This window comes from Peromyscus eremicus, chromosome 18, assembly GCF_949786415.1.
Source record: "Peromyscus eremicus chromosome 18, PerEre_H2_v1, whole genome shotgun sequence".
Lineage (NCBI taxonomy): Eukaryota > Metazoa > Chordata > Mammalia > Rodentia > Cricetidae > Peromyscus > Peromyscus eremicus.
The window spans coordinates 44,399,755-44,424,376 of record NC_081434.1 but is presented as its reverse complement, the minus strand read 5'-3'; the positions used below and the strand labels follow the sequence as shown (position 1 = coordinate 44,424,376).

The 24,622-nt window shown below is 41.3% G+C and overlaps 1 protein-coding gene across 1 annotated transcript in view; it reads right to left on the bottom strand.

The window, feature by feature from the left end:
* Cry1 (cryptochrome circadian regulator 1) overlaps positions 1-21,151 on the bottom strand; it is a 58,460-nt gene extending 37,309 nt beyond the window's left edge. Inside the window, exon 1 of the mRNA XM_059245470.1 lies at positions 20,320-21,151. Coding sequence (XP_059101453.1) covers positions 20,320-20,477 — 158 coding nt within the window. The 5' untranslated portion in view covers positions 20,478-21,151. The remainder of the gene's footprint in view (positions 1-20,319) is intronic.
* Between the last annotated feature and the right edge of the window lie 3,471 nt (positions 21,152-24,622).

The following is a 24,622-nucleotide window of genomic DNA, read 5'->3' as shown; positions in this document are numbered from 1 at the left end:
AACAGCAGGAACCCCTAAAAAAGTCAAAAACGGAAATTATAAAGATATGAAAATAGAACACAAATTCATACTAGAAAAAAGGTCAAAGGTATCATATGAAGAAAGTAATATAAACTTTATTAATACAAGTAATACAAAAGTAATATAAAAAGTATGGTAGCTCATGCCTACAATCCCAGTATTTGGGCAGTTGAGGCTGGACAGTTTTAGGCCATCCTGGGCTACAGAGTGAGACCCTGTCTCAAAAACAACAACAAAATAAAGAAAAACAAAACAAAATAATATAAACTTCTAGTTAAGAATAATTAAGAAAATAAGAGGGCAAAATAAGCAATATTAAGGAAAAAAAGGCATAATCTCAGATATTGGATGGTTTTAAACTTTAGAAGATAGTGTGGAGAAATTTTATGCAAATAAGTTAAAAATTTAAAGGCCTGGGAGAGATGGTTTACTCAGTAGTCATGAAGACCTGAGTCTGATTTCCAGTATCCATGGAGAAGTTTGTCCCAGTGCTGTGGAGGTGGAGACAAGAGGATCATCCAGTCTAACTCTATAATCTTCAGGTTCAGTGAGACCCTGTCTCTGGAAAACAATTTTAAAGGACGCTCAACATTGACCTGTGGCCTCCATATGCAATCTCTCTCTCTCTCTCTCTCTCTCTCTCTCTCTCTCTCTCTCTCTCTCTCTCTCTCTCTCTCTCTCTGTCTCACACACACACACACACACACACTCACACACACACACACACACTCACACCCCCCCCACACACAGAGAATCCATGTAGACAAAAATGAAAAACTTAAGATGAATAAATTCCTTACTAAACATGACTTGAAGAAATGTAAAATTTACCAGAACAGACCCAAGTGCAAAGAGAACATGTGAAAGATCCTAACAGCTATGAAGAAAATCAAAGTCGGGTGCTGGCACACAGAGGCAAGAGAACTGTTGAAAGACTAGACCAGTGTGGGCTATAGTAAGTAGGGGCCAGCCAGGGTTACATAGCCAAGCAAAACAACAAGCAAACAATCAGAGCTGGCATGGTACTGCATGCCATGATCCTATTACTCAGAAGGTAGAGACAGAAGGACCAGGAGTTCAAGGTCAGCCTGGCCTGCATGAGACCATCTCAAAAAAAAAAAAAAAAAAAAAACAAAAAAAAAACAAAAAAAAAACCCACAAAAACAGGGGAAAATTTTAAAAAAATCAATAGTTAAAAAGTTACAAAGAAATCACAGCTTTATAGGCAAGTTTCTAGCAAATATTCAAGGAATGGATATTTTTAATTTTACAGAGGTTCTTGTTTCATACAGAGGAAAGATTAAAAACTAAAATTTTCTTATTCCTCTGTGATCTCAAAAAACAACACAGCTATTTATACTCTAGAAATCATATCCTTGTCTAATTTTAGACACTCCTGCATTGTGACTCCCAAAGTCAGGCTAACGCAAGTGTAATGTACACTTCCAGGCTTTAGAGGACTTACATAGAACTAAATAGCATCTGCCTAACGTGTTTAAGAACATGCTGTCCTAGATCTAAGTCTAATGCTTTCTGTAGTCTGACTTGAAATTGCTGGCTTTCAGATTAATAATAATAAAAATATTCTACTTTTAAAAATCCATAACCAGTTTAAGTTGGTTTCTTGAAGATTTGACAAATGGCCAAGATCTTATAATGAAAAGTTCTTCATTAGGGAAATACAAATCAAACTACAAAGAAATATTATCTTTCCCTAACTAGAGTGCTGTTATCAAGAAGATAAAAATAACAAATTCTGGCAAGGACAAGGAAGAAGGGGCCTTTCATGGACTGAGGCAACATGGCCATTGCATCAAGTGAATAATCCAGCTATCCTGAGATAGTATGTGGGAGCTGAAAAGCTGGTTCACAGAGTATAGAACAGAATGATGATGGCTACAGAACAAAGCAAGGAAGGAGAAAGGAACGGGGCAGAGGAAGACTGGAAAGCAGGTATCAAAAAACAGCTATACAGAAGGAACAGCTCTAGTGTAGAATTGGCGGTCTATAGCTTATAGTTATTATATAGTCATAAAGAGCTAAAAGGGAAGAATTTAAAGGTTCTCAACATGAAGAAATAATAAATGTTGAAAGTGATAAATATGCTAATGTGATTTGGTCATTACATACTGTATGCATGTATAATGATTATGTGCTATTATTATGTCATTTAATTTTTTAATTATAAGAGGTTGGCATAAAACATTTTACAAAACAAAATAGAGCCAATGAGACACAAAATATAAAGAAGACATGAAAAATATCTAACACATTCAAATGGATTTTTAAAAGAAGAAAAGAGAACAAATCATCAATGTTTTCAAAAAGATAACAGGTGAAACATTTTCTAGACTGACAAAAGATACTGCTGCATAGGTTCGGAAAGCCGGACACATCGATAAGGAGTTAATAGAGTAATACACAAACTGTCACTTAAAATATTGTGCAGCATCAGAGAAAGGGAATATTGAAAACCAGACAAAGATAGTATGTTGCCCTCACAGAATTAGTATTGAGAGCAACAGGTGATCACACACGTCTATTATGCAGGGAAAAAAAATAACTGCTATCTTGTAATACTCCACCACAGTATAAAAATGGATGGGCTCTGTATGGATGGAAATTTATGACTAATGCTAAATGCTTGATTACCAGTTTGTGGGACAGGCAGAAGAATTTTTCAGAGACAGGGCCTTGTCATGGGAAAAGGACTATTAAGGGGGACACTTGTGACTTGACCTCCTCTCCCTTTTGTGGCTTCCTAGACGCTGTAAGGTCACTGACCACTTTGCTCTAACACACATTCCCTTCCATGCCATTCTACATTGACCTAGGTCTGATCCATGGGGCACAAGAACCATGACCTGAAATGTCTGAGACCATGAGCCAAAGCACAACTTTCCTCGTTGAGTTGATTCTCAGTGTCCTGTGATGTGATGGACTTGACTGCAGCATCTTCAGACGAAAGATCCTCCTAGATTCCCTAGATCCTCCACTACAGTGAACTCTAAAGTCAGTCCAGATAAACAGAAAGTGATCCCAAGTTTCTATGCGAGGAGGAATAAAGAACAAAGAACACACTAAATATGGACAGAAGTCATCCCTGGCCTTATAAATGATGAGGAGCCAGAGTGACTACAAATATGTACACATCAGAAGGAGGTGAATCAGTGTACAATTTAAATGTATTTTATTACCCAACAAAAGGACAAATTATTCATTAGCTGCAGACATGGATCTATATGCATTTGATAATAAACAGTGAATAGTTAAAATAATATATACTTTCCAAACTAGTAGAAAGATATTAATAAACTTTAAATCAGTGAAATTAAAATAACAGAGATAAAGCAACAGAACAGGAATGACAAAAAGAAAACATGAAATAAGATGACTGACATACAGCTGCAGAGATGGCTCAGCAGTTAAGAATACTTGCTGCTGGTTCAGTACCTAGCACCTACATGGCAGTGCCTAACTGTCTGCAAACCCAGTTCCAGGGAATCCAACACCCTCTTCTGGCCTCCTTGGGCACTGTACACACATAGTATATGGACATACATGTAGGCAAAACCCAAACACATAAAAATATATAAGTAAATAATTTTAAAAAGATGAATTACATAAATTCAAATACCTTAGTAATAAAAAACGTAAACAGGCTAAAGAGGGGCTTTACTCAAAATAAAAACTGTTCAAACAACTAAAAGAAAAGTAAAACCTTGCTATTCATAAGATGTAAAACATAGGCCCTAGAAAGGCTGAAAAATAAAATATGAAAGTTTGTTATAAAAATACCAAAGAACTTGCTATAGTGTTATTAAGTTCAGAATAATAGACAGCAGGAAAATATAATTGCTTATATATACAACTATAATTCCTAATAATAAAAGCAAAAGACTTCAATTTGCCAGGTAGAAATATTTCTAATATTATAATGTCAAATGCATAAGGTACCAATTGACACATCTTCACACACAGACAGCTCCATGACTAGGGATTTTTACTCTGATAATAACTGACTGAGGTGGCTAATCTTCATTGCCAATTTTGACATCTGGTGTGGCCGTGAAGATGATGCTGAAGACCCATAGGGGATTCTATCCCATGGGCTGGGACCTAGGCAGAACGGAAGGGAAAGAAAGTGGTGGCATTCCCCCCTCTCTTGCTGGCTTTCCACCATATGAACTGCTCTGCCCTGCCCTGCCATGATGGACTGACACTTCTGTAACCAACTCCTCTGTAACCAACTCCTCCTCCCTTAAGTTATTTCTGTCAGGATTCAGTCATAACAATGAGAAAGTAAACAATACATCGAGATAAGCACACCAAAAATAAGTAGAGAAGATTTGGACAATACATGGACAGCTCTGGCCTAATTGGAAAAAAAATTCAAGCATATCCTCCTTAGGAACCATAATGTGTGTGTGTCTGGAATATATAAATATATTTCCATATATAAGGTATACATATAGGATATTTTATCTGAGTATATGTTAGACATTAAAAGTCAAAACATTGTCAAAGAACTGAAATAAGACATAGTATATTTTATAGCTTCTTGTATTTAAGCTCAAAAATAGTATCAAAAAGGTAACTGAACTGTTATAAATATTAAGTATATAATCAATGTTTCTAAATCACTAATCAAAGGAAGCAAGCATAATAAACTTTATAAAATAATTTGGAAATTCTTTTTTTTTTTTTTGGTTTTTCGAGACAGGGTTTCTCTGTGTAGCTTTGCGCCTTTCCTGGAACTCACTTGGTAGCCCAGGCTGGCCTCGAACTCACAGAGATCCGCCTGGCTCTGCCTCCCGAGTGCTGGGATTAAAGGCGTGCGCCACCACCGCCCGGCTAATTTGGAAATTCTTAACAATGAAACTCATATAAAGAGAATGTGAGCTACAACTGTAAAGTCAAGGAAAGGAACACTTACTATGTAATGCTGACCCTAGAAAAATGGAAAGGCTAAAAACTTATCTTAGTAAGCATAATAGGCTATTTCAAGCCTAACTACATTTCAGTAAATCAGAGTATTTACAGAAAGAAACCAGAAGAGGTTAGTGAGAATAAAAAAATGCATGGTGCTGGTGGATATAGCTCAGTGTAGTCTGCTTGCCTAGCAGGTGCAAGGACATGGATTCAATCCCTAATACTGGGAAATAAATAAGGAAGAAACAACAACAACAAAACCCAATAGAAAAGAACAGTAAATTTAGATCTCAAAAGATCTTTAACTAACATCTAATCAAGACAAAAAGAGAAAAGACATAAATAAAAACTACTAAAAGTGGAAAAAGTCCAGGCTGGTGGCGCATGTCTTTAATCCCAGCACTGCGCTCAGGAGGCAGAGGCAAATGGATCTCTCTGAGTTCAAGGCCAGCCTGGTCTACATAGCAAGTTCCAGGACAACTAGAGTTTCATGGTGAGTTCTGTGTTACCAACATGACTGCCTAAACATGAGCTGAACAAGGACAACAACAACAGATATACTAAGAAAGCCCACGAGGCCCACACTAAGAACTACAGGCAACTAAGGATGCTGAGCTCGGGAGAAACAGTCTTCCCAAGGAAGAGCACATCCATTGGTTACCCAATAATGGATGCTGAGCTCGGGAGAAACAGTCTTACCCAAGGAAGAGCACATCCATTGGTTACCCAACAAAGGATGCTGAGCTCGGGAGAAACAGTCTTCCCAAGGAAGAGCACAGCCATTGGTTACCCAACAATGGTCATTCCTAAAAACGGACATCCAAGTAACATCACACAGACTGAGTGGGTAGTATTTGTGATTTAGGAATGGGTATATATCTATATCTATATGTATATATAGATACATACATACATAGAGATATATGTTACACACATATACATAGATGTATGTAACAATTAATGAAATAAAGAGGCCATGGGGGAAGATCTGAGAGAAACTGGAGAAAAGGAAAACAAGATCAAAATATATGAAAACAATTTTTTTCCAATAAGGAAAAAAGAGGCTATAAATTTGAAAGAGAAAGAAAAAAAAAACGGTATATGGGAAAGTTTGGAGGAAAAGGAAGGGGAAATGATATAATTATATTATGATCTCAAAAAATAAAAGAAATAATTACTCTTTCTCTTTCTCTTCCTTCCTTCTTACCCCCAGGGACCGGTCTCTGCTCCCTTCTCTTCCCCTTCACTCCCCTCCCCTCAGTAAACCTCCCATGTGGGCCCTGTTGTACAGTGTGACTCCTTCGTCCACTTTTAAAATACAACATTTGGTGCTGTGACTCAGACAGGCTCTCCCGGCAGTCTGAGGGGTGCCCGCCACAGCCTGACTTTCCCACCTAATGGAGCCTTGGGACTCTCCACCCAACACTGACAAATGCAATCATGTGGCTCTCCTTCATCGTGGCTGGTGGCCTCATCATGATTTCTCGTGAGATCCAGAGAGTCTATTTGGATCTACCTCGAACAGCATCTTGCCAGGTCCAAGAGGTGCCAGACGGTTCCACAGAACCTGGACAGCGAAGAGAAACAGCCAGCTACCCCAGGACGTAGCCAGCACCCTAGTTTTCTCAGGTCCCCCAAAGATGATCGATGTCCCCAGGCCAGCAGGAAGCAATCTCGAGAACATGGCGCCCTCATCCCGCCTCACCTGCTACCCCTTTCTAATGCTTCATCTTTTTATAATAAACAAAAGGGAGGAATGTTAGCATTTAGGCATCTGTACTGGCCTGTTCTTAGGGTCCTCACAGGATATACCTCAGCTGCAGCCACTAAAAGTACCCCCCGTGTGTGCATTCGCTACGTTTCCTTATAAAAGGAGCGCCTTGCCCACCTCCCATCCCTCTCTTCCTTCGCTTTCATCCCCAGGGACCTGTCTCTGCCCCCTTCTCTGCCCCTTCACTCCCCTCCCCTCAATAAACCTCCCATGTGGGCCCTGTTTAAAAAAAAAAAAAAAAGAAAAAGAAAAAAAAGAATTAAAAATTTATGATAAAAAAGAAAATGAAAGGGCAAAATGAGTATAGATGATATATACATTTAAGTCAAACACATAAAAAAGTCAAATGTATTCAATTTTAAATAATAACCAGGTGATTTAGGCCAGTCTTGGCACTGAAACAGAAATTACAATAGACATACAGAACACCTCCCTAAAGGCAGCTAAGAGCTAACAGACAGTAGGGAGTCACAAACTAATGGTGAGCAGAGCGTGCAGTAAGCTTCTGCCCCGAGAGGGTGCCGATCCCAGAGGACCCGGACTGCTGGTTCTGACGGCTTCACAATGCAAGGACAGCGTCAAGACTTAGGACCAGAGTAGACACGAAGTCTGAATGAAGACTTTGGAAACACTAAGCCAACAGTGCTAAAAGCCACACATACATCGGAGGGAAGGGTGAGGCAGAAATAGACCCGCCTCCACACTTTATGGTGAGATTTCCTTGGCTCACGGGGGAGGTAAGCTGGAAAACACTGACCAACTCTAGAGTGGATTTGCAGCCCAAAATGTAATTTTCAGTGTGCTGCAAGAAAACTTAGAATGTAACTCTACTACCTCTAAGAAGTTTAAACTCTCTCTGGTTTAAACATCTTCTGTACCTCTGTATGTTTCCATATTTTTTTCAAAGACTATATGAAAATTTTCAATGTGGCTATGGGTTGGGTTTACCTCTAAAGGAGCAATCATTCTTGATAGCAACAATGGAATTTAAGAGAGGACACAGCATTTTTAATAAGCTGAAAATAAACCCAGCAACATAAAGGTCTATCTTCATCACAATAGCCTTCAATAATTAAAAAAATACGTAAGACACATTTTGACAAAAAGGCATTTTTCTTCAAAAGATGTCACTGAAGGAAATTCTAAATTCTATGTTTCAGGCACAAGTAAAAAGACCATAGATGATTATAAGGTATGCAAGAAAAAACACAAAGGTAAGAAAAACACTGGATTCATGCCTTCCAAGTACTCACACTATAGGAAGAAATAGTTATAGAAGCACCCAACACACTATAAAGTACTGTACAATATTTAATAACGCTTCTGTAGATAAGACTAAAAATATGAACTGATGAGACAAAACAGAATATCACAAAAACAGAATAAAAAAGCTCAAGAAATGCCAAGTGGAAAGATTCCTGCAGTGTGTGCATAGGCCTTGTGTATATAGGAAGGCATGATAAATGACATGATGTGCTTTGGTAAGATCTGTGTATGTTCTGAGTGAGTCCTTGGAGAGTTTATATCTGGAAGCGCGTTATCTAATCTGCTGGTATTAAGTGGTGGTAGATCTTTAGGAGGAAGGCCCTGTTAGAAGTTGACTAAGTCATGGATTCTGTACCTTTTGAAGGGATTAATTTAGCTCTCATAAGATCAAGTTGGTTTTCATGAGAGCAGGCTATCATAAAGCAAGGCCACCTGATGTACTTGGTCTTTTCTGCATGCAGCAATTTCTCTTTCTGCTTTTCACCCAGGTTATGACACTAGGCAGGAAAAACAGGTGACCTGTGAGAACAGCACCATGTTATTTGGAGGGACTGTGATACAAATAAACCCGTCTTTATATAGTATAGTGTCTAGTATTTTATAATAGCAATACTCAACACACAAAGATTGATAAACTGGAAATCAGAAAGCAGTATAACACAACAGTTTAAAAAGATAAAGTCTGTCTACCCAATTATGAATGAGAATAATGAAAAAACTGTGATTGAGAGTGGAGAAGTAAAAGAATACCTCTTTCTACCTTGTGAGTTTTCTCATAGGCCCAAAGCTTGAAGATGAGAGAATCAGCTCATAATCAAGTAAAATTAACAAGAACTTTTATGTGTTAGGAATTTTAAAAATGAATTTTAAATGCAAAAATTGTTAATAATGCTGTGTGTGTGTGTGTGTGTGTGTGTATGTGTGTGTGTGTGTGTAGAAGTCAGAGATCAACATTGGGTGTCTTGTTCTTTTGCCCTCCACCTTAGTTTCTGAGACAAGATCTCTCTTTGACCCCAGAGCTAACTAAAGGAATGGCTAGGCTGGCCAGACAGTGAGTTCAGAGATTAGTCTGTCTTGCCTCATCACCTCACTCCCCAGTCATGGAGTATACAGACACAACACATGCCTGGCTGTTAAGGCAGATACAGCAGATTTTTAGGCTTAACAAGCCTTTTTACCCACTGACCAGTTTCCCCAGTCCCTAGGGTCACAGTTTTTAATCAGGGTTTGTCACAGTCATACTGGGGTACAGGAAAACCAGCTTATGAAATAAACATTAAGCCTCACCCTAACTATTTGATAGATGGAGAAACTGAAATAAACTTTTTTTTTAAACTTCCTTCAAAAGACTGAAAGAGGGCTATGAGTGATTTTCTGTGGTAAAAAGATATGTTATTGTATTATAACTGGGATTGTTGTTACCTGGACCTAATCAGTTTATCAAAACCCATCAAATTATATAGATTTAGGACCTGAGGCAGGCAAATGTAAGAGACCTTCATTTGGTTTCAGGTCATGCACACCCACACCTCTTGTAACAATGTACTTGGCAGCCTAGTTCCTTCAGCTATGGGTAGCACACATCCTTCTCCAAACAATGCAGCTCCCAATTCATCATCTTACTTCCTGAATAATCAACTTAATAACTATTCTGGACATTATCCTATATCTTTACATCCACAATAAGCATGTATGTGTATATGTGTGTATGTGTGTATGTGTGTGTGTGTATCCATCTATATCTATCTATCTATCTATCTATCTATCTATCTATCTATCTATCTATCTACTATACTTTGACATCCACAGTACATATGGTTCCTCTCTATACTGCATATTCCCACTGTCAATCACTCCATTTCCAGGGGACATGGGGCAAGGTCATTCTAACCTGGCTGCTCAGTGCTGAGTGGAGGTAGAACTGGGTAGTTTTAGAAGGAAGTTTGGAAGGCTTGTGACATTATGACATATTTAGGCAGACCCAGACACGGATACCACACTGGACTTTGACCTCCTGCAGCTATTTAAATGAAAACCCAGGAGGGGTTTCTCTTTTGCAGAAGGAATTATAGAGAGATTGAAAATAAAAGGAAGGAGTTGTGGGGAGCAAGGAGCAGTTTCTAATTAATCCTTATGATCATGTAACCAGAGAGATTAGAACTTCATAAAAGGTTTTGGGTTTAACTATTTTTTGTGTAGGAACGGTTCACCTGCACTTACAAGTAGCATGTGTGAGCAATGCCCTTGGAGGTCAGAAGAGGGCAACAGATCTCCTAGAACTAGAGTTACAGATGATTGTGATCTGCCATGTGGCTGCTAGGAACCAATCCTGATCTTCTGCAAGAACTACAAGTACTCTTAACCACTGAGCCATCTCTCCAGCCCCACAGGTGACAATTAAACAAATTCATTTTATTATTATTTTTGTACTGTTGATTGTCAAACCCAGAGCCTCATACCTGGGTAGGCATTCTGTCACTAACAGCTACTCTAGCCCTGTGACATATTTTTAAAACTGCATTAATCTATAGTGGACCCGCTGATTGTTTCCAGACATTGATGTATATATTCTGTGATGGATGTTGTGTGCCTTTTTAAAAGCTCTACCCTTACCCCATTTCTTGCTTAAACAATCCTCATCCGACTTAGATTATTTAGTAGGAGACTGCTTTTTTCTTTGTTTTTTTTTTTTAAGACCAGGTCTTGCTATGCTGCCCAGAATAGCCTGGAAATTGCTTGAAACTTCCTGCCTCAGCGGGAGTGCTGGGATTACAGGTGTGTACCACTGCACCTACTCAGATTGATTTCTTGAACCTTTACAGAAAGCTCTACCTAGTTACCCTGACCTTTGGCCTCAAGCAGTAGTGTGAACAGAATGAAGTTAGCGAGATGCAAAAGACATACGCTTTGGAGTTTGTGCTAAAATGCCTGCCCCAGGTGCAAAAGTGAGGAAAGAGCTCTAAGGTACACCACTTTGTTTTTCATGAACGTAAAGATGTTTAAACTGAAGTCCCCAGAGAGGAAAAATAACTCCTATCATTGTTAAAGTCTCTATAAGGCTAAATGGCTGAACTGTGTGATTATGGAGAATAAACATGTTATAGGCCATAAACAAATTACTTTGAGCTATTTTCAGTCCCTTTGAAAGTCATTCATTGCCTGCCCTGTGTCTGATGGTAACTACCAAAACTTTAAAATGTGTTAACAGACCACCAGCTTCTATCTCCAAAAGCCCAGGACGTCCCCAAGTGGAACCTGAGACCCCTAACAGTGTCCTTGCTGTGCTGTAAAGTCTCCTGTGGTCCCCAGCAGTGCTTGTTAAATTCCTTCATTTATGACTTTATTTGTTCTGTAACTATAAAATCTCATCTAAGTACTTCCACAGTGAAACATGGTACTTGGGGCAACTCGAATCTGTGCTCCCAGGCCAGGCTACTCATATTTGGTTGCAAAATAAACTCTTCTTCCCTTTGAGGTGAAAGCTATTTTTATGACAAATGCAATATTTAAAGCTCCCTGTCATCTTATAATTATAAGAGGGAAACCAAGAATACATGAGCTTCCATTATTTCTTTTTTCTTTCTTTTTTGAGATTAGATTTCTCTTTGTAGCCCAGGATAGCCTCAAAGTCTCAACATTCCTTCCTGTCTCAGCCTCTCAGATGCTGGGTCTATGTATAGTCTTCTCTATTCGTCTACAAAGTAATGTCAGAGAGTAACTGACAGTCTGTGACTCCCTGTCTAAATAAATCTGTCTTAATTCAGAGATATCCCAGGATCATTCTTACTACATATTTACAGAAATCAATCAACCAATCTGTCTTTCTTTCTTTCATCCTCCCCTCTCTTGAGGTCCACTTTGTCTCTAAACAGTTTTACTCATTTTCATGTGGAACCCTATCTTTAAAAGCTCCTTCCTTTATCAATGGTTTCATTCACTAGAGTCTCAATTACCTATAGTCAAGTGAGGCCTTAAAACAGTAAATCCCAGAAATAAACAATTCATGGGTTTTAAATTACTTTTATTGAACTATACTGCTAAAATTACTCGATTTTATTAATTATCGCTAATAACCTCTTAAGTGTTATATATATCTATAGTGTTTGATAGCCATATATATGTATATATACACACATATATATACATACATATGCATATATATGGTTATATATTTGGTGGTGTTTTGGGGCACCTGGAAACATCTTGGAAAGTATCCCTGTAGATAAGGGAACCAGTGTATCATTCATTCATTCATTTATTTATTTTGGATTGGTTTTTGGAGACAAGTTTTCTCTGTGTAGCTCTGACTGTCCTAGAACTCACTTTGTAGACCAGGCTGACCTCAAAGGTGTGCACCATCATGCCTAGCTATTATTTTCAGCTCCTGGCATGTATTCACTGGTGTGTGTGTGTGTGTGTGTGTGTGTGTGTGTGTGTGTGTGTTGCACAAGTGTGTTCATGCTTGCTTGTATGTATGCATGTATATGTTCAGGTGTCTTCTAGATCTCATTTATTTAATAGAGACTGTGTCTCTCTTTTGTGTATCTCTAGTTGGCCTCAATGAACTCACAGAGCTCCTCCTGCCTCTGCCTGAGATTAAAGGCCTGTGCAACTACATATAGCACTTTATTTTTAATATAGGCTCTCTCACTAAACCTGGAGCTAATCTCTAGGTAACTGCCTGTTTCCACACACGAGTGGCAGGGAGACTGGAGATCCAAACTCAGATCCTTATGAACATCTGAGCCATTTCTGCAACCTGATTTGAGGCAAAGTCTCACCGGGCTCAGGCTGGCCTCAAACTCCCTATGTCATGAGGATGACCTTGAACTCCTCATCTTCTTGCCTCCAATTCCCAGGTGCTGGGATTACAGGTATATGCCACCATGCTTGGCCGCCTTTTTTTTTTTTTTTTTTTTTTTTTTTTTAGTGACATATGTAATATGAACCCATATTTATTTCCCTATTCAAACTCTATTTCTCACTCAAACTTCTACCTTTAAATGTACATAAAGAGATAACGGAAATATTTACAATATTTAGGATGTAATTTCCAGTTGAGGGATCAAGTTTTCAAGCCTCTTCGTACTATTTTAATTTGCTTGGTTTCTGCTATAAAGAAATATCATTTTTTACAAAAAAAAAGTCATTGTTTTAAAAGCCCTAACATCATCTAAATCTTAAGACTATTTAGAAATCCAAAGACTAGCCAGAATGGTGGGTGGTGTATGCCTACAATCGAGCACTGAGAATGTCTAGGGCAGGAGGATTGCCACAATGTCACTTTGGCTATATAGTGAGACCCTATCTCAAAACAAACAAATGAACACCCTGCCCCAGTATGCAAAGAATAAAAAAACCTAGAGAAAAGGAAAGTAATCTACGGCAATTTCTGGGGCTCAAAACTGTCAAAAAGTGGTACGTGAATGGTGGTCATCAAAGAGTTAAAAATGCAGTTAATTCCAAACAATTAAGACTAATGTGGCCATAAAAGTTTAATGTAACTACTGAAAAATATTCTAGAAATAAAATAAAACACAAATGTGGAGCTAAGATGTGGAGACAGAAGATGGAAAAGAGGGCGGAAGAGATGGCTCAGAGGTTAAGAGCACTGACTGCTCTTCCAGAGGACCTGAGTTCAATTCCCAGCAACTGCATGGTGGCTCACATTGAGACCTGGTGCCCTCTTCTTAGGCAAACATGCATACAGAACACTGTATACATAATAAATAAATAAATCTTTAAAAAAAAAAGAAGATGGAAAAGAAAACATGTTAATAGGTTTATTTTATTGAGGGTAAGGTCACAGACACTGCTTCTTAATTGTTAAGATAAAATTAGATTTAAATATACTGTTAGAAATTTAAAGTAACCACTAGTAAAACAAAAATAATAGAGTATAAAATTGTTAATCTACCAAAAAAGGCCAATAAGGATAAAATACACTTAAAAATAGAATAAGAAAAAATATAGAGGGAAAACATAAGAATAAAATTCTAAAGTCAGTGATAACAATAAATGTGAAGGGATTATATTTTGCTGTCAAATATTAAAAACTCAAAGCAGATTATTCATCTATGGTATAGAAGAGTCACACAAGCTGGACCTGGTAGCACAGGCCTGAAATTACAGCTCCTTGGAAGGCTAAGGCAGGAGGATTCAAAGTTCAAAGCAAACCTCGGCAACTTCATGAGATCCTATCTCAGAAAATCAAAATGAGGCTGAGGATGTAGCTCAGCCATATAGCCTATATATAGCTGTGTGAGGCTCTGCTTGCAATCCCGAATACTGCCTGCAACCGTCTCCACCCAAAAAAATGTAGCAGGAAGAGGAATCATCATTTAAAGGAAAAGGAAAAGCAAAGATAAACTAGATAAATATAAACAAAATTATTCAAAGCCAAAAGTACTCAATAAAAGAAATAAGGAATAAATTACAGAAGGATTTGTAAGCCACAGTCCATAGGATGAATGCATATAATCCACTGCTTGCTTCTGTATGGCTTGTAAGCTGAAAGTCATTTTTATATTTTTAAAGGGTCGCATAAAAATACAAAAGAGACCCTACTTAAGGTTTACAAGCCTAAAATACTCATTGTGTAATCCCTTTAAGGAAAAGTTATCGTTTTTTGGACATTTTGTACAACAGGATCAACTAAGACTGGAAAATCCATAATATATAGAAATTTTGCTCACTGTCTAGAAAGTCTAAGATCCAGAGACCAACATCTGGCGAGTGCCTGCTTGCTTTATCATCCTATTGGAGAAAGTGGAAGGAAAGACACTTGCACATGCTCACACAAGAAAGGAAACCCATTTTAATATCACAGCTCTTATGTTCTAATCTCTCAACACTGTGACACAGGGTTAAATGTACAACACCAGGACACTGGGGAACACATTAAAACCCAAGCAGCTGCCAACTTAGCCTATATACTCTAGGTTGACAAAAGGTGTAAGATAGCATCATTCATAACTCACTGATTTACAGAGGCCTCTATGTGTTAAGGAAATCAAACTTTAATCATACATACTTTTATCACTTAGCATATCCAATATGTTTTCTTTAGCATGTTGATATTGGCATGTATAACTTTTCTACATTAGACAGTTGAATTTGCCAATTTTTTTTATTGTTTTCAGAGATATATGTTAGAAAGGGGTTTTCCACTTTAACTGTATTTTGTTTAAATATTCTCCTACTTTTGAGTTTAAATCTTCAAGAAATTAGCTTTCCCAAGACCTTCTGTGACCACGAGAAAATAACCAAACTCTAACAGCAAGACAGCAGAGATCAATGGAGGGAATTCCTGAGGTGTTGAGGTGTGGGACAAAGAGAGGACAAAAGGAGGAAGATGAGCAAAGCAGGTAACAGTGCTTAGGAAGACTCTGAAATTCTTCTTGCTGGAAAGACTCACCCTGCCCTCTGCTGAGCCCTGAAGATGAAGTCCTACCGTCACACACCTCCCCCAACCCCCACTATTACCCAGCAGAGCCTGGGGAAGAATACACACATTATCATCTCTGCATCTGTAGTCACCTTAGCTCCGCCAGTGTCCTGTCCAGCAAATACTGCCTTGCTGCAGATAACCACTACCTCTGGCTCTGACAACCTTTCCACCCCCTCTTCAGAGACATCCCTGAACCAACAGGAGAACAAGGAAAAGGAGACCTTATAAAATAAAACTGCTGAACTACACATTACCCAACTCTTCTCTATCTTAAATTAAGACACAATGTAAGCCGGGCGTTGGTGGTGCACGCTTTTAATCCCAGCACTCTCTGGGAGGCAGAGCCAGGCGGATCTCTGTGAGTTCGAGGCCAGCCTGGGCTACCAAGTGAGTTCCAGGAAAAGGCACAAAGCTACACAGAGAAACCCTGTCTCGAAAAACAACAAAAAAAAAGACACAATGTATCCAGCAACACCTCTGAATTGTTACCATGTGACCTTGGATATTTCAACATACATCGTCATCTCATCTAAAAACAGCAATAACCCACCTTCCTCTTCCATGTCTATGCTCCAAACAGGGCATAGTGCCTGTGGTATATGATGCTGACAGAGCTTTTATCTTGCTGCAGACTTGACAGGTTCTTAACATTACCCATGGAGCAAGAGACTGAGTTGCTTTTCCATATCATCAAGTATCCTTTTGTTTCTGGCCTAGAACTAGTAAGAATGAATGCTGGATTTGATTAAGTGTTTTCAACATCTCTGGAAATGATTTTTTTCTTTGATCTACTTACTTATATTAACTATTATCAACAATTTATATGAATGTATTTCCAGTACTGAACTATCCTGCATTCTTGAGGTGAGTCTAACGTACATTTCAAGTGTTTATATCTATTTAACAAATCTTCATGTGGTTTCCTTTCATTTTCACTGTGTTTGGGAATCATTTTGTGTTTAGGAACCATTTGTACAGAACTTACCTGTTCTTAAAACTTAAGACAGAACCCTGTAAGTGCTGCTGTTTCTTCTGGGTCGGGCCCAACTATCACTGTTTTAGAGCAGAACAGATTTTGAGGCCCGCACAAGACCTCTCAAGATCTGGCTACTAACACTCCTCCTGGAGAGAGAGTGGGGGTCACAAGGACCATGAGGCCCCTCACCAGGGCCATCCTCTTCCTGAGGATATAAAAGAAGCAAACAAGTGATTGGGGTGGGACTTGCTGCTGACATAGCTATATGAGTTGACCATGCTCCCGTAAATAAATCCAAAATACTCATTGGTTCAACAGGCTGGATTTGGATGGAATCCTTTCCTTGTCTGTCAACGCCCTCCTGAGAAGTCAGTAGATGTTACTTTATATCTCCCTGGGAAGTCACTCAACAAACCTAACTATGAAACTATCTGGACCCTGGACCTCAGGCTTTTTGTGAAGGTGATCCTTTTTATATTACTATTATTTATAATTTTATAGAAGGTTGTTTTGCTTGCTTGTTTGTTTCTGAGGCAGCATCCTACAGTGGAGTACAGGCTGTCCTCTAACTTTCAGCAATTTTTTTCCCCCCTGGACAGGGTTTCTCTGTGCAACAGCCCTAGCTGTCCTGAAACTCGTTCTGTAGACCAGGCTGGCCTCGAACTCACAGAGATCCGCCTGCCTCTGCCTCCCGAGTGCTGGGATTAAAGGCGTGTACTATCATGCTAGGTAATGACAAATAAAATAGAAAAGCAGCTAGTAAACCTAAGACACAAAAAAGAGAAAAATCCAAATGCCTATTTGCAACAAGAGACCGAATAACTGCATTAAGAGTTTAAATGTGCTATATATTTCAGTAATACATATAAAAACAGAAGTTGTGGATTAAAAATAGACATTTGAAGAAAATATGAATATAAAGTTAAATAAAGTAGAAACTGTAGGGTTGAAAAGTATGTCAAAGATGATCTACATGTTTCCTACTGAAATCATATACTAGAAGGAAAAATGGGTAAGCATGTAGGCACACTTGTAGCTTTAGTTATTAAAAATTAAGAGGCCTTATATGTGATAGCTTCAATTATATAGTTAATGTTTAAATAATAAAAGTAATGTATTCACTGAAAAAAATTTGAATTTTGTTTTCTGAGATTGGCTTTAATACAGTCCAGGCTGAGGACAACCTTGAGTTTCTGAATCTGCCTCTTCCTCCCAAGTGCTGGGATTATTTATAAGCCACACCTGGCTAGCAGGTTTTCTCAGTCCTAACTTTAAGGTACGCATTAGTATCTAAGTTAAATAGAGTAACTGCCTCATCCTTAAACTCTAGATCTAGAAAGGAAAATTAAACCAATATTCATCAGGTGACTACTATAGTCGCTATGCCATGAGGAATGCAGACCCCACCCCATCTTGTTTCCTCGTTTCCTTTAGGTCCATGTTCTCACACTCAGCTTTATTTTCCTCTCTATTACACACACCCCTGCACACACACACATTCTGTCTTCTACAGCAGAGACTTCGGTTTATTCCCTGCTGCAAATCCCCTAGGAACAGAGCCTTCTATGAATAGGAAGAACAGCAATCAATTTTTGAGTAAATGAAATTGTAGCTTCTCTTCAGGAAGGTACAATCTGCTAAATGGAAGAGAGAAATGAATACCTATTACTCCTCTACGGTCTGAATGTTGCATTTCCATCCCCACAAACTCTTTGATGAAACCTAATCTCCAATGTGATGGTATTATGGGGCAATCAAGTTAGGAGAACTCTACCCTCATGAGTGTGATTAATCCCATCATCAGACCTGTGAGAGCCTTTTCATCTCCTCCACACTGTAAGAACATACAGAACATGCCATCTATGAAGTAAAATGCCCCTGCTAGGTATCAGATCTCCTGGTGCTTTCACCTTGAACTTCTTAGCCTCTGGTGCTGAGAGAAATGCATGTCTATTATTTGTAAATTACCCAATCTAACGTGTTCTGTTATAGCAGCCCAAACCAGCTAATGATACCAAATATCCATTAACAAAACAGTACATCCTAAGAATGTATAGGAAGCAATACTAAACACAGTGTAAGAGTTCAGAAGACTGCAACATCCTAGACCAGATAACGAGGGTATCACACAAAAAGTGACGTTTGGGCTGAGTCTTGGAGAGATAAGCAGACTTTTTAAAGTTCACAGTTTAATGGTTATTTAAAGGTGCGCAGACATAACTTTCCAGGATGTTTTTATCACCCCTGTGCCATAGCTACTCCCTCTCAACTTCCCAGTTTCCCCAGGACTAAGTCACCACTAAACTGTTCTCTGTCCCTGTGTATTTATTTGCCCATTGTGGATACTTCATATAAGCAGAGCCATATAATATATGAAATTCTAGGACTAGCTTCTTTCACCTAGCATGCTTTCATGGTTCACCCACACATCATACAGCATGCATCAATATTTCATTCCTTTATGGCAAACTAACTGGTACTAGGATACACCACAGCACGAAGTCCAGGAATCAGCTGATGGACATTCGGGTTTTCATCTTCTCACTATGGTAATATAGCTCCTTTTGTTCTGCTCAACCCCATAACCAACTTGCCAGATCATTCTGTGCAAGCCATTTTCACCTTGTATCTAGATAAATACAAGTGTCCTAAGTGGTCTTCTCACTTCTTCATTCCCCAATTCAGTGTGTTCTCAGAATCACAACCAACATCACGTCACTTCTCTGCTCATAACCCTGTAATCATTTCCACTTCACTGTGAGCAAAAGCACAGACCTTGGTAAGCGCTTAAAGCTCTGTTCACTTGGACCTATTACAACTCCGACCTCATTACCCACTACTTCCCCGTTCACTCTGCTCCGGTCATTCTGGCTGGCTGTTCCTTCCAAAGGTCAAGCACGTTCTCACCTCAGGGCCTTTTCCTGGAATGTTCTTCCTTTAGATAGCTGCATCCCATCACTTCTTAACCTGCTATCACGTTCTCCACTATTTTTACACCCATCAACGTTTCCCCCCTGGTTCTGCGGACTGAATCTCACACATACTAGGTGAGTATTTGTCCGGTGAGCTATATCCCCAGCTAACTAACGGTATTTTAAATTGGGGCTCCATCCTATTCCTGTTTACGTCGTCTCTCTGCAGTACTTCTCATCACCTAAAAGACTACATATATATTTTCCTTTCTCGGACATATGCCTGAAGAGGACAGACTTTGTTCACAGCTCTCTCCCTCACATTCAAAGCTACGCCTGGCCAATACGCTACCAATACATCTGCCAAACTAATGCTTTCGTTTCATTCAGCCGCACGACCATCTATCCTGTTTGTTCAGGAAGAGCTCATAAAATGTCCCGAGGGTTTCTTCCAGTGTGGATTCCCTAGAAGGATTATACTTTGCCTCGAAAGAAAAGCTGTGCTTTATCTTGTCAACCACAAGGAGGAGTTGAGGAGAGAGCTGAGCAAAGAAATCAGGTAATTCTTTCCCTTGCTTTTCCTCCTCTAACCTCAAGGGGGAAGAAAGCTGGATCTGGAACCGGCTATAATAAATGAATGGTTTTCTCCACATTATGCGTTACCTAGACACACACGTCAACAGTAAAGATTACAACCCTTCCATAGGCCAAAAAAATCAAGGCCTGGGAGTGTTTAATTCCTCTACTTCACAAATCGGGGAAAGAGCTCCCATCAACACAGACACATAACTTACGATGAAGACCAAGGTGTTCAGGTCGTCAGTAGGCTCTCCTATTAAGTCTGTACTATTTAATACGGACCCCGTCTACAATTCTTACACGGTGTATGCAATTCGGTCCCTGGGCTAAACCAAACCTCAGATCTGATAGTAACTCATCAACACCCGATTCGTGTACACCAGGATCAATTTCCCGAGCGCTTCGGACTCACCGCCACCTGTTGATGCCCACGTTGGAGGAGCCGGCGAACCAGGGGTCGAGGATGTAGACGCAGCGGATGGTGTCGGCGCCCTGGATGCACTCCTTCAGGGCGGGGTTGTCGTGGAGCCGGAGTCCCTTTCGGAACCAGTGCACGGCGTTCACCCCCATGCCCGGGGCGCGGCGGGTCACCCCGACTTCCTTTACCGAGAGCTTCAAGGGAGGGAAGCCGGGCTCATAACCGACACCTGCGCTTCCAGGAGAACCTCCGCACGCGAGGAGTGGGGAAAGGACGGCAGAGAGGGGACGGGAGGAGGCGACGCCGCGGCCGGGCGCGGAGGCGGCGAGCGCGCAGCTGGCAGATGAATGGAGGCTGCCGAGGCGCCGGGGTCCACGGGCCACGTCCTTCAGGAGCCCGCGCCCGCGGCCAGCGTCCGGAGGACACGCATACCTTCCAGGGCCTGCGACCCCCGGAGCGCGAGCGAGCGCGCGGGGCTCGAGCCGCCACGACGGCCCGAGCTGGCCGCGGCAGCCCCGGGAGGCTCGTCACGGAAACCTCGCCCTTAGCGAGGCGACGGCGGCGCGTCCCAAGCGCTCTCCACGGGCGGACCCGAGCTGCCCGCGGGCTGCGCGCGACGCGGCCTGGGCGTCCCGGAGCGGGCAGGGAGCTCGGATCGCGCGGGCTGGAGCTCCAGGCCGCTGGACGTTCGCCGGGCCGGTCACCGGTCCCGAGGCTGCCCGGGTGACTCCGCCGCGTCAGCGGCCTCCGCCCCGCCCCCGGCTCCTCATTGGGCGGCGCGCGCCCCACGTGACCACCGGCACCTCACGTTTCTGAAGTGTGTTTACTACGCCGGGCCCGGACCGCGGCGGGAGCTGCGGCGCCGGGCGTTTCCGCGCCGGCGGGGGGCGGCTCGGCGCCCGGGACCTCCCTTCTCGCCTGGGAGCCGGGCTCGCCGCCTCTGCGGGTCTCCGCAGCCCCAGGCCGCTGGCGGGGGGAGGCCCCAGGCCGCGGGGGAGGGGGAGGAGGCGTAGCCCGGCTCCCGGGGGGGCCGGGAGCTGCTTCCATTGGCTGAGGCTCGCCGAGACCCGGATGAGCACGGGGCTGCGGGGAGCTCGCGGGCGCGCGCTCTGCTGGGCCCGGCGCGCGTGCGCCCTCGCGGTGCACTCGGAGGGGACCCCGGGCCGGGAGCGCGCCCAGGGTTCTTCCCGGGGTGTGGGAGGGAAGGCTCGGGCCAGTTCGGGCTACCCTGAGAGCTCAGGCAGAGCTGGGTGAGAGGTCCGGCAGGAGAGCCACCGCGTGCTTCGATCCCACGTCAACCGGAGTCCCCTGCTCTGGGAGGAGCGGAAAGCACCCCCTTTAGCCTTTTTTTTTTCCCTGCAAGCCCTGGAGAAGGCAGATCTGGTACCAGATCTTCAGCACTTCCCGGCGTTTCACAATACTGTCGATATACCGTCAATTTATCAATTCTGATCTATTACACGAGGTGTAGTTTAAGAGGGTATCTTTTTTTTTTTTGTCAACTGAAGTTAATCTGGGGAGAGGAACCTCAACTGGTAAAGGCCTCCATCAGGTTGCCTGTGGGGGATCCCGTCTGTGGGCATTTTCTTCATTAAGGACTGATGTGGGAGGACCGGGCCAGTGCGGGTCGCGCCGCCGCCAGACAGGTGGTCCTCGGCAGGTTGTCTAAGAAAGCAGGCTGAGCAAACCAAGAGGGAACAAGCCAGTAAACAGCTTTCCTCCGTGGCCTCTGCTTCAGCTCCGTCCCCCAGGTTTCTGCTGTGCATTCCTGCCCTGACTTCTCTCCATGACGGACTATTAACTAAATCTGCGACAAACCCCTTCCTGCCCAAGCTGGCTTTGGTCATGGTGTTTTATTCAAGCAATTGAAATCTAACTAGAACACAGGGCTACGTGTGCACCTTTGCCAGACTTTCCCGCAGTAAGCCACATGTCATGCATTAGACATACAAGGCCCTTTTTGTTGAGGCAGGGTCTCATGTAGCACTGGCTTAATTTGAACCTGCTGTGTAACTGAGAATGACACTTGATTCTCATGTCCCCATCCCTGAGTCCTAGTATCACCTATGTGCTTATATTCATCCATGAAAATGTATATATCTCTATATAATATAGATATATAAATAAATATATATACCTATACCCATATCTATCTGTCTGTCCGTCCGTCCGTCCGTCCATCTGTCCTTCCATCCATCCATCCATCCATCCATCTAGAGGGAGAGGGAGAGGCAGAGAGGGAGGATATCGTTAAGTTGTTTAAGGGTGGCCTTTAACTCACTTTGTAGCCCAGGAATGTCATTATACATCCTGTTTCAGCTTTAGGAGTACCTGGTGTTACAGGCCTGTGCTACTAGGGCCAGCATAGCAATTACTTACTGAATGAAGCAGGTGTGTTCAAAGGAGCTAACAAAACAGATAAACAGAACAACAAACCCCAGCCCTCGTGGAGTTTATACTTTGTTTCTTCTTTATTGTGCTGGATTTTCTTTTGATACAGGAATGCTCTTTGGGATCTACAGCTCACTATAATCAATCATCTTTGAACTACCTAAAGTATATTTCCTCATATCCCTTTGGACTCAAATAAATGCTCCTTAATTTGTGAAAATATTTCTTTACCTCTAGTACAAATATAGCGCCTCCCTGAGTCCTCCAAGTATGTGTCTGATACATCACTTGACATACTGTTATGAAGACTAATGAACATTTTTATTATAATACCTAGCTACACTGCCTCAACAACAACACTTACCACTATAGTAAATGTGTTTCTGCTTCTCTCCAAAGTGTAAGGGTCTTTGTGTGCCATCAATATCGAGGACAGAGCTTGACATGTGTAAATAAATGTTAATTGAACAAATGAATGAAGAGTTGCTGGGCACCACTATGTTTGGCAAAGTTAAAAAGAGAAATAAAATAGTGCTAGTTACAGATGTTCCCTTCAAATTCTTACAACACCCCCTTACCTGTGAAAATGACTACATTTGGAAACAAAATATTTGAATATCACCAATTTAAGATGAGATAATCATTAAAGTGTACCCTAATCTAATGTAATAAGTGTCCTCAAATAGAGGATAAGTTTGGACACAGAGACAGACATGCATACAGAGAGAGTGCCCTGTAAAGATTGAAATTATGGTTGGCCACAAACCAAGGGATTAGAAGGAGCCAGCAAAGCCCTGGAACATCCTTCCTTAGTGACTTCAGAGACCACATGACCCTCCCGATGCCTGCTTTTGGACTTCTGGCCTCTAAAACTGTTGCTTTGAGCTACCTAGTATGCAGTACTTTATAATGGCAGCTCTAACAAACGATAGCAAGAGACTAACTTCAGTGATTTAGGGAACTAATGTCTAAATACTTCTTTCTACCTCTGCTTCTGTTGCCACAGTAGAAGCTCTTCCGTTTTTAGTTTCCACAGAAGATTTGAAAGTATGTACATGAAAACCATAGAGAATTAAGCATATTGTTCATTTTTGTAAAGAGGAGTGAACTTCTTGTGGTCACTCCTAGGGACCTTCTGAGCCTCTTGTCACCCATGCAGAAGACCTGACAACAGAGCTGTGCCTTCACTCGGATCATGTTGTATTCCAGGACCCATTTTTGTAGCTTTAAAAAAAACACGGTGCTTTGTGTTTGTCTTTGAGCAGTTTAAAAGGAAGCAGAGTGTCTCTAAAGACATAAAAACTGTTTTCAAGCATCCAAATGAAATGGTGGGAAGTGAAGAGAAAATTGATCCACATAGAGTTGACTTCTGTTTATGGATTGTTCATTCAATAAAGATGAATTTTTTAACAGCGTATGAGTGTCTGTGTAACTATAGTATTGAAGCATTAATCTTATAAAAGTGTATCAACAGTGCATTCCTCAAACACAAAAAGGGTTTCAATGGCACATCGACCATTAAATACATTTGGATTGGATGATAGAGATTGCCATTTAATAACAACCATGACTTATTGAGCAAGTGCTATGTTCTATATACAGTGTATTAGTGATATTTGTGATACTTTTTTCTCTGAAACATTTTTGTGGGTATTAGGGGATTATGCTGTGGCGTCATGGAGAAAATAGTTTTCAACTTCTTCACACTGAAAACCAGTTCTAGGTCTTTCTTTGCAGTAACTTCTCTGTATTTGATGTAGTCAGCGGATGCCCAAGCTGTGTCTTCCAGGAGCATTTCCAAACCACCCTGTGGGTCCAGTGGGTTTTTTAAGATGCCATGGATATGGGGGAAGCCTGAGCAGGGGCTGGATTTTCCAAAGTGGTGGACAAGCCCCAAACCAGGACT